Source organism: Myodes glareolus, chromosome 19, assembly GCF_982192425.1.
Source record: "Myodes glareolus chromosome 19, mMyoGla1.1, whole genome shotgun sequence".
NCBI lineage: Eukaryota > Metazoa > Chordata > Mammalia > Rodentia > Cricetidae > Myodes > Myodes glareolus.
Window position 1 is genome coordinate 51,442,894 of NC_142044.1, and position 16,160 is coordinate 51,459,053.

Sequence of the window (16,160 nt, forward strand, 5' to 3'; positions counted from 1 at the left end):
CTCCCTGTGCTTTGAGGCCCTGCCTCCCTGTGCTAGTGCAGCCTGCCCAGCCTGCAACACCCATCCGCACCTGGGCATCTCTTGGAGTCACTGGGAAACAGTGGGCAGGGCCAGGCAGCCCAAGATGCAAGACCATCAGGCCTCCACCCAGAAGTGTGAGGAGGGGGATCGTGGGGTGCTGGACTGTGGGGCTGTGGGCGGACAGAGTATTAGGAGAACTCTCTGGGGAAGTATATAGTATCTTAGTCCTGTTCTATGGCTGTGAAGAGACACCAGGACCAAGGCAACTTAAAGAAGAAAGCATTTATTCGGGGGGTCGGTTACAGCTTCAGCACAGCACGGTGGGAGCACAGCATATGCAGGCGTGGCACAGCAGCAGTAGCAAAGCGACATCCTGATCTGCAGATCTGCAGGCAGGAAGCAGGGACAGAGTGGGTCTGGCTTTTGAAACCTCAAAGCCCACCCCAGTGACATACCTTCTCCAACAAGGCTGCATTGCCAGATTCTTCCACAACAAGCTACCAGCCGGGAATCAAACATTCAAATATATGAGCGCACAGAGGCCATTCCTCTTCAAACCACCACATACAGCTTGGCCCCAGGCCATTAAGTGACCACAGAGACCAGTGACCACAGAGGTGGCAGGATCCAGGAAGAGCTCTTGGATCGTAGGTCCTGACTGTGGTCAGGATGCACTTATCCTGTTCATTAGAAGGTCCACAGTAAGGTTTCAACCTCAGGTCCAGGGTTCAGTGAGACAAAGCTGACCCTCGAGAGCCACAGGCCCTGCAGGCCAGGGTAGGTGACCCTGTGGGTCTGAACAAGAGACTCCTTGAAGATCGGTGGCTGAGGAAGCGAGGCCAGGAATTCATAAGACATTCGGGGGGGCATAGTCTGTATATCAAAGGGGAGAGGCTCAGCTGGGGTCAGGACAGCCACCTCTGGCTTCTGCCTCCTGAAAGCTCCTTTAACTAGCCATGGCGCAAGACCAAGGTGGGCAGGACAAAATGCTCCCATGTCCTCCACTGCGGCAGCCACTGCCACAGTCAAAGCCTAAACATGCTGACCATGCAGAGACCACATTCTGGTTAGATTATTTGTTTTAAGATGGTTTGTTATCATCCACTTAAAGCTAAAACAGATCACAGGACCCCTGCCCCCATTGATTTAGTTGGGGGGATGCTAGGCGCCAGTCCCAGTGCTTGCATATGCTAAGCAAGTGTTCTATTGCTCAGTTACACCTCCAGCTCAGATGCCTGCCATAGAAAGGGGGTTTGTTGCTCATAGACAATAGAGGGGACACCCCACATCACACAGGGCCACACACCAGAGAGCACCGGAGTGAGGCACTATGGGGAAGTGAAAGACAACATCATCCAGTATGGATAGCTTCCTTGGAGTGACTGGGGCAGGTGGATAGTGGCCCAGACTGGGGAAGGGGTAGTGATGGGCACCACACCTAGTATTACCTGCCAACTCTGGGGAGTGGCCTGCCTTTGAAGATGGACACCTGTCCAGAGCCAGCAAACTCCCAGGTCAGCAGATCAGAGTATAGAAGACAGCCAGGTGTGGTACCACAGCATTTCATTCCAGCATTCGGGAAGCAGAGACAGGCAGATCTCTCTGAGTTTGAGGCCAGCCTCATCTACATAACTAGTTCCAGGCCAGCCAGGGCTACATAGTGTGACCCTGTCTCAGAATCAAACCAAAACCACAAACAATACATACAGTATAATACAGAAAATGCACCCTGTCCTCAGAAAGCCCACCCTGAGCTAATGCTGGACACCATCTGGCATCTCAGGTAGCACTCAACATTTCCACACATTCTAGGAAGGGGCTTCTGAGACTCAAAAGGAACCCTGGGAGAACAGCGGGATGCCTCTAGGCTACTTGCTTCCCTGGAGAAGACCCACACCCACAAAATGGCATGGCAGCTAAAGTAACAACAACAAAAAAACCCTCAGGGTGTTGGCCTCTTCCCTGTTCCCTGGCCCTCTCCGCTCACTTCTACTTCCTGCATGTGGTACCTAGTGCACCCTGCATGTCTTCTACCCACTCCTCACAACTGCGTCTCAGCCTGAACACTCAGGGGCTGGGCTCAGAGGGGGAGACTCTAGGGAGCTGCTGGTCCGTGTGGTGCCAAGTCCAGCAGCTTTACTTTCCTCAGAGGCCCTGTTTCCCCGTTCATGAAGGCAAGTGCCACTGGCCATAGAATGTCCAGACCGTGGCCGGGCCTGCTATCCCAGAGCTTATACAGGGCAGAAGTAGACATGGGAGAGGCTGGACCAATTGGAGCCACAGCTGGCTCTTGGGGAGAACCAAGGCCAATAAAATAGCCACTTCTCTCCTCTATTCTTGGATTAAGCCTAGAGGGACCTCTCAGGGGAGTCCTGTCTGGAAGAGATTGGTAAAATGAGAAAACAATGTTGTCTCTCTGTGTGGAACTGACCTTCAAGGGGCTGCTTCTGGAGAAGGGGCTCAAGTCAGTGTCCTGCAGAAGCTGACGTGGTGGTCCTGGGCATACTACCCCCTCACTCCTCAGCAGTGTCCTCTGGTGCCATGTTCCCATTAGCTAGTCTACCTTTCTGGAAGCAGATGGCCAAGGACCTGAAGACAGAATTGTGATCCCTGGGGCCACACTGAGCTGAGTCCCTTGCCAATTTGGGCTCCCTTTCTGGCCTCTACTCCAGCTCTGCTTCTGTGGGGCCTGTCTGGTTCGGGGTTGTCTCTGCTGTTCTCAAACCCAAGCTTTCCTTATGGCACCCCTTAAAGCTAACTAGGAACCCGGGAAAGCCTTCCACACTCTGCACTCACAGTGGCTTCAGAAAGCTCCTTTCTCTTCCGTGGCTCTGGCCACGTTGAACCCTTTCACGGCAAGCCTTGCCTGCACTGGCTCCCTGTATGAGTTACCTCAGAAAGCCCATCCAGTGGCCTCCTCCCATCTGGCCAACTCTGTGACAAGTAACCCATTCGCCTCGTGGCAGACCAGAACCCGCTCGAACAAAAAGCACACGGGAGCAGCTGTTGGAGGGCAGAACTCAAGCTAGCATGCTGTTCTCCCAAGCAAAGTCTAAGATATAGGGGAGACCTGGGCTCTCCTAGCTGGGGGTCTGCCATAGTTTACCTGTTATGGCTGAAAATGCCCCCCCCTCCCAGACACCATTTCCTATTTCTGGCTCCTGTAGACACCAGCAGGTTAGAGGGCATCTCTGGTTTTCATCACCTTCCTTCCCCAACAGCCACTTAGCCAAAATAGAATTCTGGCACTTCAGGGTCAGCATCTATTTTAAATGTCACCCCATTTAATGTCCTCTGCCTTCTTCCCTCTTTCCCTAGGCAGGGCAAATGGGAGGTGGCACCATAGCCTGCCCACAGAAAAGGACAGGCTCAGGGGGAACCATCCAAGCCAACGAGAACTGGAATCCAGGCCTCTTCCTGACACTAGCCTAGCACTAAGCTTTTCAACCAGACAGTACAGGTACTGGGACAGTAACCTCACTGTGCCTTGTGACCAAGTAGAGAGGGGCTGGCAGTCTGTCAGCCCTAAGCCCATCCCTGCCTCCTGCTGAGCTGCATGAATGTGGCCAAGGAAGCCAGAAGAGGAGAGGTGACCACAAAGCACAGGCATGAAAGTTGTGAACAACAGGGACAGATCCGAGACCCCTAGAACAAAGATGTGTATCACTAAGGAGCAAGGAAGGCAGAGGTCACCTGGAAGCCAGGCCCCTTGGGGGATCAAGAAGCTGTATGGGGGAGACGGCGACTAGTAGCACAGCAAATACCTGCCACTCGTCTCCATGTGGACCTCTTGTGTAACAGCCTGCTGGAGGGAACCCTGCCTGGTGCAGAAAGGAGGTTCTAGAAGGGCCATTCAGAGAACCAATATCAAAGGCAGGGTCTCCAAAACCCAGGGCCAGGGCTGCAACCTTTCCCCTCTTGGAGTCTGAAAGGGTTGTATGGGGCACTTGAGAAATGAGCAGAGTTTACTCCCCGTTTGAAAGGTCTGTCAGGGCCTGCTCTGGGTTGTTGCTCAAACGGAGAAATGTCCACTCTGACTCCACCTGACTTCTCCCATCCACTCACCAACCTTGGGCGGGAGGACCAGCAGCCCTTTGCAGCCTCGAGACCTGGCCTGAGTGGGCCAATTGGCCCCACCCACTACCCTGTTCCAAAGTGCAGTTGGAGACTGGTTACCCTGATACTGGGCACTGGCCAGGCTGTCACCGGGGCCCCGCCCACCCAGAGACCCCGCAGTTTCCAGACTCTCGGTCATATGCAACGGAACTCGCGAGGTCCTGAAGGCCTTGATGACTGACTTGGACCAGCTTCTTGCTCCTTAGTCCTGTCCTTGTGCCTCTCCATCTGGCGGCGTGTGATCCTCCAAGAAAGCCATAAGGGCGCATCATACGATCCCTAGTTTCTGTCCCTTTCCAGCGCTGCGGACTGTTTCCTGAACGCTAGGCCACCGTGTGGACACCTAAAGAACGCAGCCCCATTGCACAGACTTGGCTGTGGGGCCGGCACCCCGCAGAGTGTCCCCCGGTTGAGCTCTAGGACCTGGGGGCGTCGGGCCGGTAGGCGGGGCCCTGCGCTTAGACCCGGCGGGGGCGGGGTCTTTCACGCGCGCGGCCCAGGGAGGCATTTCCCGGCATGCCGTGCGGCCCGCACCCTCGGCCTGTCCGGCCCGTCCGGCCGCCCCGCCCCGGCCCACCCCGTCAGCCCGGCGGCGCGCGCATGGAGGCCGGCTGAGGAGCGCCGCCGCCTTGCTCGGTACGCCGTGGCCTGGCCGGGCGGGCAGGTGGGCGGTCGGGGACTCGTCGCGCCTGGAAGGCGCGTGCGGGAGGGCGCGAGCTGCAGGTGGGGACTACGGAGACCGACCAGGGGCACGCATCCCACCGGGTCAGGCTGACGCAGGACGGTGTAGATTTTCTTGGGAGTCCCAGAAACAACCCGGACGCTCAGAAGCGCACTGCTGGCTTTGGGACGTCAAGAGCTTCTTTAGAAGTGAGCTCGTCTCCAAGCTCCCGTGCTCCTCCAGCGGAGGGGCTGCAGGTTCGCTAGTCTGACGAGACTCTGCGGTTCCCGGGCCTCCCTCTCTTGCCTCTCTAAGAAGGCTCGTCTTGCGGTGGCCGTGGTACTGTGGGCAGGATGCCAGGCTCTGGCAGAGTGGACGGCTCCAGGAGCCTGCAGGCCCCTACAGGGCATCTGTCTCCAGGTGAACAGAAACTAGGTCCCGGGAGGACTAGCTAAGGCTTCTTCACCTCCGGTGTGTTTCCTCTTCCGGCCCTCAGCTCGGCCACACTTGGGTAAAATATGTCTTGCTGCAGCAGGTTTTCTTGGGTCCGGTAGTGCCCAGGCTTCAGAAACGAACAAGAGGCGGCCAGGGCTTTTATGCACCCTGTTACTTCTTCCTTTCTTGGTTCTCTGAGTAGGCAATGAAGGCTTGTCTAGATAATCCACCTGGTCGTGGTCGGCTGAGGAGCAGGTTTTCAGAGATTGAAGAGTAGGATGGGTGTGTCAGCTCAGGGGTTTTGTGGATCGGGAAATTTAACAAATGTCTGTTTCTCGGACTTTTAGAAACTGCGAGTCCAAGGGCGAATGCTAATCTTTTTGGGTTGCTGATTGACAGCTGCCTGGCTCCTAGAGGAGCCATTGTGTTTTCATGGCTGCTTTAGTGTCTCTTATAAGGACACCAATCCCATCATAGGATCTTCCTTATGGCCTCATCTGAATCCAGTCACCCCTTAAAACCTCTGCCTATTGATGTCATTACTTTGAGGCGCAGCTTTTCAGTGTATGATTTCGGTAAGAGGATGCATTTAGTTTGTATTAATAGGACCCAGGCTGGGCAGGTGGGGAGCCTGTCTGAAATGGCTCTGCATTCAATGCAGAACCTCTAGTTACTTTGAGGTATGCCAGGGCACTGTCTCCCTGTGAGCCCTGACATGAATTGGCCTTTCCTGCCCTTTGAGCCAGCGTTTTCGCTCTTAAAGCCATAGACGGCTGTGAATTTTCAAAAATCTAAGCCTAGCTCCCCTCGAAATGTAGCAGATGCTAAAAGTTCGGGTGTTTGGCATGTAGAAGCATCTTGCCTGGTTGATAGCAGGCCTGGAACAGCCTCTCCCACAGTCCTCCTCAGCAAGGAGAGCTGTTTGGAGGCCCGCTTGGCCAGCTGACTTTACCCTGTAAAAGTTTACAGTGTGGTCTTGGCCAGGAATAGGTCTAGAAACTGCTAACTACTGGGGATTTATGAAGAGGTTTGTTCCCTGGGGAGGTTGGACAGTAGGAGGTCACTTCTTGTGGCTTGAGTATGTCTGGAAAACATAGTGCAGGGACGGTGGCTGAATGTTTGGTGAGTATGAAAGTGGGGGTCTGTCTCGGTTGCTCAGTCAGAAATAATGAGCAGAGAGAGGAAGTATTAGTAACCTAATAATATTGCCTCTGAGAGACAGGAAACCAAAGGATTGGAAAATGTGTGGATTTGATAGTGGCAGAGACTCAGAATCACAGGCTTCTGGCCGGGGGTGGGGGGAAGCTGTCAGTGGCCTTCTTGCCTGATGTCCCCTCCCTGCTGGCACTGCTCTGCCTGGGAGCCACAAGGGGCCCTGGTGCTGTGTTTGGGTGTCAGAGCTTGGCTCTTGACCAGCTGTGGGCTCCTCCACCTACCACACGATTGGAGGTGACTGGAGGTGAAATCAGCCCAGCCAGAGACTCTCCACAGCTATCCTGAGCTAGTAGTCCAGCTTTGGTGGCCTCCATACTCCTCAAAGGCTCAGAGGCACCCTAGGCAAGCTTTGAAGGATAGATCTACCAAGCTAACTGCAAACCTGCAACTGCCCCACCTCTTAAAGGGCAGGGCAGGCAGAGATGATGTGGTCCTTTCCCATTTGCTGCTGCTCTGGCTGGCCCTCCCACTTATGCAAGATGTTTTAAGTTCTCGTTTCTTGCTTCAGCAGCCTGGTGCTGCTGTTAGTACTACTGGTTTGCTTCCATATGTTCAGCCAGACCATGGATGATCATCTCCTTCACTGTTGGTCGCTGTTTGGGCTATACTCCCCACCCCTGCCTGGGGTTCCATGGAGTGAGAAGGACAGTCCCTACACTGTCCTGGAAGACAAATTCTCCCAAGCTGGCTCAGCACATCTCCCTTTTCCTGTTTCTTTGAAGCTTTTTATTCTATTAATGAAAAGAGAGCCCTATGGTGAAGCTATGAGCAGGTGCTACAGGGTTTAGTGTAGTCCTGGCTATGCCCAGGCCCTGAGCCAGCAATGACTCTTCCCAGATGTGCTAACCTTTATATAAAATGTCCAGGGTACATTTTAGGATAGGCTCCAGACTAGGGAGAAGGGGGACCCCAGGGCAGAGCAGTATGAGACGCTCCATAAGGCCAGGAACACATGGCTTCAAAGGCTACCTCAGAGTCTCTACTGCCCTCTACCTTGTAACCCTTGCTGGCCCTGCTCCAGTTCCTCTTGCAGAAGGCTAATAGTGCTTAGGATTTCCTGCCCTCATTTTAATATTGACCACAACATTAGAGGTTTGATTACACCCAGAGAGACCCCCTGAATCACATTTATCAGCAGGACTAGAGGAGACTGTAGGTGGGGGACTGAAAGTTCCAAGAAGTGTGCAGATAAAAGTGGTAAGTCAAAGTGAGCCCAGAAAGTCCCTGGGGTCTGTGGGGACTGTTGTCATCTTACCATACCCCCATTCTGACCCAGCTCTTTCCAGGGCACATTTCCCTCAGTACACATTACTAAGGTACTCAAACACACCAAAGCAGAATCACCCTTTCTTGCCGTAGCTGAAGGAAAATTAGAGTTCTAAATATTAAACATTAAAAACATTACAAAACCCAGGAGGTAAGAACATGTACTGCTCTTTTGCGGGGGGCAGTGTTTCTCTGTGTAGCTCTAGCTGTCCTGAAACTCGACTTGTAGACCAGACTGGCCTTAAACTAAGAGATCCACCTGCCTCTGCCTCCTAAGTGCTGGGGTTAAAGTGTGCATCACTTTTCCCCACAAGTACTGCTCTAGAAGAACTGTTGTTTGGTGTCTGGTAGGCACTGTACCCATGTGCACAAAACACACAGGCACACAAATATACATATTTGCTAATAATAAAAATTCTTAAAAACATTACTGTGCCCAGGGGTAAGGGTTTTCCAATAGATTTGTTATTTTTAAAGGCTTTCTCCAGCCAGGACCATTGTGTCTGCAAGTGTTTCTGTCCTGAGCGCTCAGTTCCTGTGGATGTTTACATATTCGGATTTACACACACACACTTTGTTAGACCAACATATATAAAACAAATATAATGTTGTTTATAAGTAACATGTACAATATTGGTGATTTTATTTTGTTTGAGGAAATGGTGTCTATAATTCATGAAACCCACCAGCATGGAATTATGGAATTGAAATACCTTTACATGATTTTACTAAGACTTTATAGTTGGGAGGGGTGACTGGAGAGATGGCTCAGCAGATAAGAGTACCATACTGCCTTTGCAGAGGACCTGAATCCAGTTCTTAACACTTACATCAGGTGTCTCACAACCACCTGTAACTCCAGCTCCAGAGTATTCTGTCCCCCACTGGCACCCAAACATATGTGCACATACAGGCACACATACAAAGACACTATATATATACACACATACATACATACATACGTACATACATACATATATCTGCCTGGCTGGCGGTATCTGACCACTGGCACATACGTGAAGTCTGTTGAACTTGCTGGGCCATAGTTTGAAGCTGCCTTTGTCCCCTTTGGACAATGTGTTACTCTTCTCTCTGTGCCATCTGGGGCTCCCAGTGACACAGTAAGGCACCACAATGCCATGGACTGGCTACCAGGGTACTACCCCTTGTCAAGTTTCTAATGCAGTTTCTTCCATGTTAGGTTTCTTTGTCTTTTGAACTGGGAAAATTATCTTGGCTCCTCAGGATGCTGTCTTCTTGCTTAGTCTTCCATCTGGCTCATAGCCAAATGGCTGTGGCCATCGTTATAAAAAGAATGGAGGGTTTCCTTGAAGTGGCTTTCTCACAAAGGCCCTGGGGTTCTCAGCATGGGGATAGCAGCCACAGCACTGTGTCCTACAATAACCTCAGAGGAGTTAGTGCAACTCCTCAGAGAGATGCAGGTTAGCTTCACTATGTTTGCATCTGTTGTGGGTTGAAGCCCCTGTGTGCCAGGGACTTCCCCTACACGGAACCATCCATACGTTGCTCAAGGAGGCTGCTGGCCACTCACCAGTCTGGCACATCCCAAAAGAACCCTAGACTTCAAATAGCATGGACCTAGTAGGAAGCAGCCAATGGTATAGGGACAGGAAGGCCAGGGTCCTATTCTAAGGGTTGTTCAAGACTGACCCAGTCCTTTTGCCACAGTGATCCCTGGTCCTGCCTCTGGGGCCCCAGGTAAGAACTATGTCTGTATTCCTCAGGCATTCTGCATCAATTAGGAAGCTGCTGTCCTGTCATGGAGGGAGAGGAGAAGCCAGCTCAAGAGGTAAGGGAAGCCAGCTCAAGAGGTAAGGGAAACCCAGCAACATCTTTTGGGCTGCTCACAGTAGGGTGAGGGTCCTGGTGCGGCTATCTTGGGTTCCTTTAGCTGCTTCTCTGCAGAAACCTAACTTGATATAACTAGTGTTTTAGAGTCCAGCTGGAAGTACCTCCATGGATTAGACCTGAGGCAATGGCCCCTCTTGGGCTTGCTAAGGAAGTACAGCAGGTCTGAAGTGTTCCTGACCTGTGCGGTGGGGCCCAGGTATTTGAACACTTACTTGAACTCTCCCTCTGCAGGCTGATATGGAACCCGTGGTAACATCAGGGGCCTCGGAATCAGTGCCAAGGGTGCTTTCCGGAGACCCTCAAAACATCTGTATGTTTCTCTTCAGGACTTGGTATAGACACAGTACTGGGTCCCGGGGAGGGAATGGGACTATCAGTGGCCTGCCCAGCTGTGGGGAGGGAGTAAAAGCAGCAGGAACCCCTCACGGCACTCAGGTGCCCTGAAATATCCTAAAATTGGCTGCCAACTTATACCTGCACAGAGCCTCTGCTTCCCCTGAGTCCAGCCGTATTCGTGACTGAGACACTTCAGGGCACATGGTCATCTCCCCTTCCCCATCCACGGCACTCTCCTACGACAGTTTGGGTCTAGTTGACAGTGGGTAGAGAACTCCTGCCCAGGCCCCTCAGAAAGCACTCTGCTCACAGGTGGCTTGTCTGATCATCTGGGTAAGCCGGTTGTGTGGAGGGCACTGCCCGCCAGAGATTATTTGCCCAATGGGAGTCAGTTCTCACAGAGGGCCTGGAAAGGGTCTATAGCCGGTGTATAGGCGACTGTGCCCTGGCATCAGGCCATAGCCCACATGGCCTTTACTGTTGTTGCAGCTGACGTGGATGCCTTCAACTTGCTCCTGGAGATGAAACTGAAGCGGCGGCGTGAGCGACCCAACCTTCCACGTACTGTGACCCAGCTGGTGGCCGAGGATGGGAGCAGGGTATATGTGGTGGGCACTGCTCACTTCAGTGATGACAGCAAGCGGGATGTAGTGAAGGTGAGCACTTGTCCTGTTAGCACTGCATCTGCCAGTCTGCACCCCAGGGACGCGGGCTAGGGCAACCAGACAAGAACTGTGCAGCAGGCATTTCTAGCTCTGGAGTCCCCGGGAGTGATAAGTAGTGTTTCCTGCGCACAGCTCAAGCCTTATGCGTCTTCAGTTTTAACAAGTAAAGCTGTCTCACAGCTTTCTTTGGTTGCTTTTTCTCTAGAATTTGTCACTGAAGCCACACAGGCTGTTAGTACTGGCTGTTCCCTGGTGTGGGGTTCTTTGTAGTAGTCCAGTGTGGAACTACTAAGAGGATGGGTCTATTGGAGTGTGGCCCTTGCTTTACAGACTATCCGGGAGGTGCAGCCTGATGTGGTAGTTGTGGAACTCTGTCAGTACCGTGTGTCCATGCTGAAGATGGATGAGAGAACGCTGCTACGAGAAGCCAAGGAGGTCAGCCTGGAGAAGCTGCAACAGGCTGTCAGGCAGGTGCGCACATGAGCATCCTGTGAACTCTGGGTGCCAGGTCTACATAAAGACCTGAAGCTGCTGCCCTTCTCTGTAGAGCCCAGAGTCTCCTTTGAGCTGATGACAGGCAGACTCCTCACAGTCATTGCAGTAGTACCCTGGTGACAAGCCTGCTCACCCAGGGGAGGATAGAGGCTGAAGAGGAGATGGGTAAGGCTCCTTCACAAGGCAGGGACCTGTTTTGCTAAGCTGCAGTTGCAGGTCTGAGCTTTGTCTGGCCCAGCACATTGCTGTATGACCCTTGACTTCCACATTGCCCCAGCCCTGCAGGGCTAAGAGAAGCAACACCTAGTAGCACATCCTTGTGAGCTTGGTTTTCAGAGGGCACCAGCAGTCCTGCCCCAGCTGCAGCGCACCTCCTCTTACTTGAAGGAAACGAGTGTTAAAGTCTCAAGTGAGGGTCCCCAGACATCCTGAGCCCTTTTCACCCTGAGTCTCCAGATGAGGGCTGTCCCCATAAACCTTTACTGGATACCCTGTTAAAGAAGTCACCATGCAGTGCGGTGTGAGGTTTTGTTTGTTTGTTTTTGTTTTATTTTGGTTTGGTTTGGTTTTGAGACAGGTTGGTTTCTCTGTAGCTTTTGGAGCCTGTTCTAGAACTTGCTCTGTAGACCAGGCTGGCCTCAAATTCACAGAGATCCACCTGCCTCTGCCTTCTGAGTGTTGGGATTAAAGGCATGCACCACCACTGCCCAACCAGGTGTGGTTTTAATACCAGTCGTGTGTCGTTCCTGTCCCCAACCCCCGTGCACCCTCTTTACAACAGAGGGTTCCATACTCCACTAGAAGAAGAGCCATACAATTGTCTGGGCCCATCGGTGAGGGCCTAGGTAAAGGTCAACAAAGTGGGGAGGCTGGCACCTGTTGCCCCTTGTCCCCTCAAGGAATCTCACGTGGCACTTAGTCTTCCCAGCAACAGTGTGTGATCGCATACACAGGTGGTTCCACCAGGAGGCTACTGTCCTGGTGTCCAGTTTCTATTGTGGGTTGGCCTTATGGGCACTCTGATCCCATCAGCTCTAGTTCCTCCAATAGTCAGTTGGTACTGCCTGACCCATGATGCCAGGATAAGCATGGTGGATTTCTGTGAGTCTATGAGTTCAAGGCTAACCTGTCTTCAAAGCAAGTTCCAGGCCAGGGCTACATTCTAAAAAACAGACAAGCCAGGTGGTGGTGGCACACGCTTTTAACCCCAGCACTTGGGAGGCAGAGGGGATGAGTTTGAGGCAAACCTGGTCTACAGAGTGAGTTCCAGTTCTGGATCCATAGCTATTGAGAAACCCTGTCATGAAAAACTTAAAAAAGAAAAAAAAAAGACCCTTTCACCTAAATCTCATAACTTAGACTTTGTGGTCTGTCCCCCAGGTCAGATAAATAAGGACACTCCTGTAGGATAAATTATCACCAGGTCTCACAGTGCACTCTCCTGAATCAAGAAAGGTACAAAGTAGACAGTCTATGCAGTAGCTCACAGGGTGACCTTTCCTAAAGAAAGGCCACCTGTCTTAGCCATGCAGTGGGGAATCTCAGCATACTGACCCACCTCAGGGCCCAGCCAACCTGGCCAGACCAGAGGCAGCCAGTGTCACTGAATGCTAGGCATTCATGTTGCCCTCCACAGATGGAGGTGGCAAGTACTGAGGCTCCCTGTAAGTGCTGAACTCCAGCCTGTTTGCTCAGGACCAACTTGTGCCTCAGACACCTGGTCAGGTAGTCTTAATATCTTCGACCATCATATAAAAAAAATTTTTTTTTTCAGGGAAAACACATTTGATTGATTCTTTTTTTTTAAATATTTATTCATTTATTATGCATACAATATCTGCCTACATGTGTGCCTGCAGGCCAGAGAGGGCACCAGATCTCACTACAGATGGTTGTGAGCCACCATATGGTTGCTGGGAATTGAACTCAGGACCTTTGGAAGAGCAGGCAATGCTCTTAACCACTAAGCCATCTCTCCAGCCCCCTTGATTGATTCTTGAAGCCAAGATGACCTACTGTTGTCTGAGCCTCCTCATGAGCCAGGATGGCCTGTCCGTGGCTACTGGAAAGGGCCTAGCTCCAGGGCACGCTGCTGTCCTCATACTGCTTTGCCTTGCTCACTGTGTGCACTATAGCTGACACGGTTCCTCTTCCTACAGAATGGGCTCATGTCTGGACTCATGCAGATGCTGCTGCTGAAGGTGTCGGCCCACATCACTGAGCAGTTAGGCATGGCCCCTGGTGGCGAGTTCAGGGAAGCCTTCAAGGAGGTGAGTGCTAGGCTTAGATTTGTGGATGCCTCGGTGGGGGCTGGTGGCAGCTACCCATGGCGTTAAAAGTCCTAACATCCAACATCTACCTCAGGCCAGCAAGGTACCATTCTGCAAATTCCACCTGGGTGACCGGCCCATCCCAGTCACCTTTAAGAGGGCCATTGCTGCACTCTCCTTCTGGCAGAAGGTCAAACTGGCCTGGGGCCTGTGCTTCCTGTCTGATCCAATCAGGTAGGACAGCCTCCCTGGCCTGTTCCTGGCACAGTCCACACCTGCTATGGTCCCTGCCCTGAGTCAGCAACACAAGACGTCCCATGCCTCCATCCTTGTTCACCCCCTGAGCTCGTGCCCTCTACCCTCAGCAAAGACGATGTAGAGCGCTGCAAGCAGAAGGACCTGTTGGAGCAGATGATGGCAGAGATGATTGGGGAGTTTCCTGACTTGCACCGAACCATTGTCTCAGAGCGTGATATCTATTTGACTTATATGCTGCGGCAGGCTGCTCGGCGCCTTGAGCTTCCCCGCGCCTCTGATGGTGATGGACAGGCCCGGGTGGGAACTCCCCAAGATAATTGCTCTGTGCCTCCCACTGACTTTTGCCCTCCCTCGACAGCTGAGCCCAGGAAGTGTGTCCCATCTGTGGTTGTGGGTGTCGTTGGCATGGGTCATGTGCCTGGCATTGAGAAGAACTGGAGTACCGACCTCAACATCCAGGAGATCATGACGTGAGTGCCCTCCCCACCTCACCCAGCAGTCTCTGCAGCTGCATGTGGTGGTGACCCACACATGTTCCAGCCAGGCCTACCACACCTCTCCCTCCCACAGAGTTCCCCCTCCGTCCATCTCTGGCAGAGTGTCCCGGGTGGCTGTGAAAGCTGCCTTCTTTGGCCTGCTGGGCTACAGTCTTTACTGGATGGGCCGTCGAACCATGAACCTGGTCCTATCACTGCCTGCTGCGCAGTTCTGCCTCCAGAGGGTGAGCGAGGCCCGGCCAGGCCGGTAGGAGGACCATACAAAGAAGAGACCACACCCCGGGGCTCTACTCCTGCATCACATCTGGTGCTTCCAAGGAGCTGGCACCACCTGTCCGGGGATGTCCCTGGGTGCAGATTCATCCAAGCCACCCCCTATGGGGGCTTAGGCCAGGCTTACCCTACCTTCCCCATGCCTAGCCCTCCCAAATAAAGAATATTTAACTGTCTGAGCTCAGGCTTCCCAGCAGCCCCACACACACATTGTAGGGGCCACCCATGGGTGTCAGGGCCGTCCACAGTGTCAGGACCCAGTGGCCTAACTCCCAAAGGGCCAGAAACTGAGGGGAGGCACTGAGGTGCCCCACACCTAACCCCAGGGTAGGCCTGGCAAGCTGTTGCTCTACCTACCTCACTGTGCCTTGTGCTCTGGCCGGCAGGAGCATCTGGCCCCGAGTGCATCTCACTGTGGGTTTGGGGCCGGCCAATTTGGGGAGCTGGGGGTCCATGCAGCTCCTTCCTGTGGGTGTGTAAGGCCTTTGGCTGGCCTGGACATGCATGTGGCATTGCCAGCTGCATCTCTGCCTGCAGAGAGTCTGTGGTTTGGTTTTTGTTTTTTAATATCAAAAAAGTTTTTACTCAGGTAATTTTGACGTCAAAGAAAAAAACAAACTGAAGCAAATATCAGGAAATACAAGCCTTAAATCCAGCGAGGACAAAGAAGTCTTTTTATTTGTATTTGTGTGCCCCAAGTGGGCAGTGTATGTCAGAGAGTCAGCTTGGGTGTCCAGGTCAGCCTCTGCTAGACTCCAGTACAGCTCAGTGTGGCATGGGGCTGCCTCAGGTATCAGCCTGCTTCTCTGGCTGCCCTTGGTGCTAGGAGGGGCTTGACCTAATTCCTGTGCATTAGGTGGGACGCCCAAACTGCACTGTGGACAGTAGTGGACCCTCTATGGGCCACAAACCTAGGACCATGGTTGTCTTGTGCACACCCAGCCATTCGTGTATACAGGTGTGGCTCCTGGCATACTGCACAGCCTAGCAAGACCAAGACCACTTTGATTATCCTTGTGCTGACTGCCAAATAATATGAAACACTGAGCTGGGCAGGGGATACAGGGCTGGTTGGGCTGTGTACTTCTGTCTCACACTTGTGGATTCATTCCCTAGAAAGAGAAATAAATTTTAATTTTGGAAGTTCCCGTTTTGTGAAGTGTATGGAAATGGGACTCAGGTGATGGGGACTGGCTTCCTCTTTTGTCATCTGCCCCCAGGTCTGCAGGATGCTTAGAGGTACTCCTGCATCCCAGAGTACATACTATCCACCTCAGCAAAGTATACAGGCTGGCCCCTGGTGCTCCCTAGTGCCTAGCAAGGTTATCTGTGTGCCAGCCAAGTGCATGTATTCAGCACCTGTATACCCTCTGGTTCACGCTTCAGGACTGCCTCGCAAATGTGGGAGAGGGGATACATCATTTCTTGACTAGAACAAGGTAGACCCCAAAGGTAGCCAGTGAAGTCCATGTTAGTGGCAGCAGCAACAACACAGATCCTCTGGCCAGGGCTGAGGTGCTAAAGTCTATTGTCACAGAAAAAAGTCTGCATACACAGCATCCTGCCTCCAGTGTAGAAGGGAAGGAAATTCACTAGTGTAATCGCACAGCTCCAGGAGCAGAGCTAGGTTCATTGCAGTTTTAGAAACCCACTGTGGCCCCAAGAAAAGTTCCAAATGTGAATTCTCAGTGGCTGAAATGAAGGAACACAGCCAGAAAGGAGTGCGTGCATTTGTCCATGCTCAAAGTCTTCTGTGTAAGGCTAATAGGTTTCCCTGAGC

General features: G+C 52.5%; 1 protein-coding gene across 5 annotated transcripts; it reads left to right on the forward strand.

Moving 5' to 3' along the window:
* The first annotated feature begins 4,656 nt into the window (after window positions 1-4,656).
* Trabd (TraB domain containing) lies at window positions 4,657-15,523 on the forward strand. Of its 5 annotated transcripts, none has more exons than XM_085678856.2 (10): window positions 4,657-4,773; window positions 9,460-9,524; window positions 9,818-9,896; window positions 10,412-10,578; window positions 10,918-11,058; window positions 13,242-13,352; window positions 13,447-13,586; window positions 13,718-13,890; window positions 13,969-14,080; window positions 14,181-15,523. In XM_085678856.2, exons 2-10 carry the CDS (start codon window positions 9,495-9,497, stop codon window positions 14,356-14,358), a joined length of 1,131 nt encoding a protein of 376 aa, XP_085534982.2. In that variant the 5' UTR covers window positions 4,657-4,773; window positions 9,460-9,494; the 3' UTR covers window positions 14,359-15,523. The 5 variants fall into 5 exon arrangements, with proteins under 5 accessions (XP_085534982.2, XP_048300844.3, XP_048300843.3 ...); XM_048444887.3 differs by lacking the exon at window positions 4,657-4,773 and adding an exon at window positions 4,880-5,007; XM_048444886.3 differs by lacking the exon at window positions 4,657-4,773 and adding an exon at window positions 5,069-5,218.
* Window positions 15,524-16,160: the final 637 nt, after the last annotated feature.

Excerpts from the sequence above, each read along its gene's own strand:
- Trabd (XM_048444886.3), top strand. The coding sequence starts at position 5,152 with ATGCCAGGCTCTGGCAGAGTGGACGGCTCCAGGAGCCTGCAGGCCCCT. Across the intron at positions 10,579-10,917 it reads GCAAGCGGGATGTAGTGAAG|ACTATCCGGGAGGTGCAGCC; the intron begins GTGAGCACTTGT and ends CTTGCTTTACAG. Across the intron at positions 13,891-13,968 it reads GCTTCCCCGCGCCTCTGATG|CTGAGCCCAGGAAGTGTGTC; the intron begins GTGATGGACAGG and ends CTCCCTCGACAG.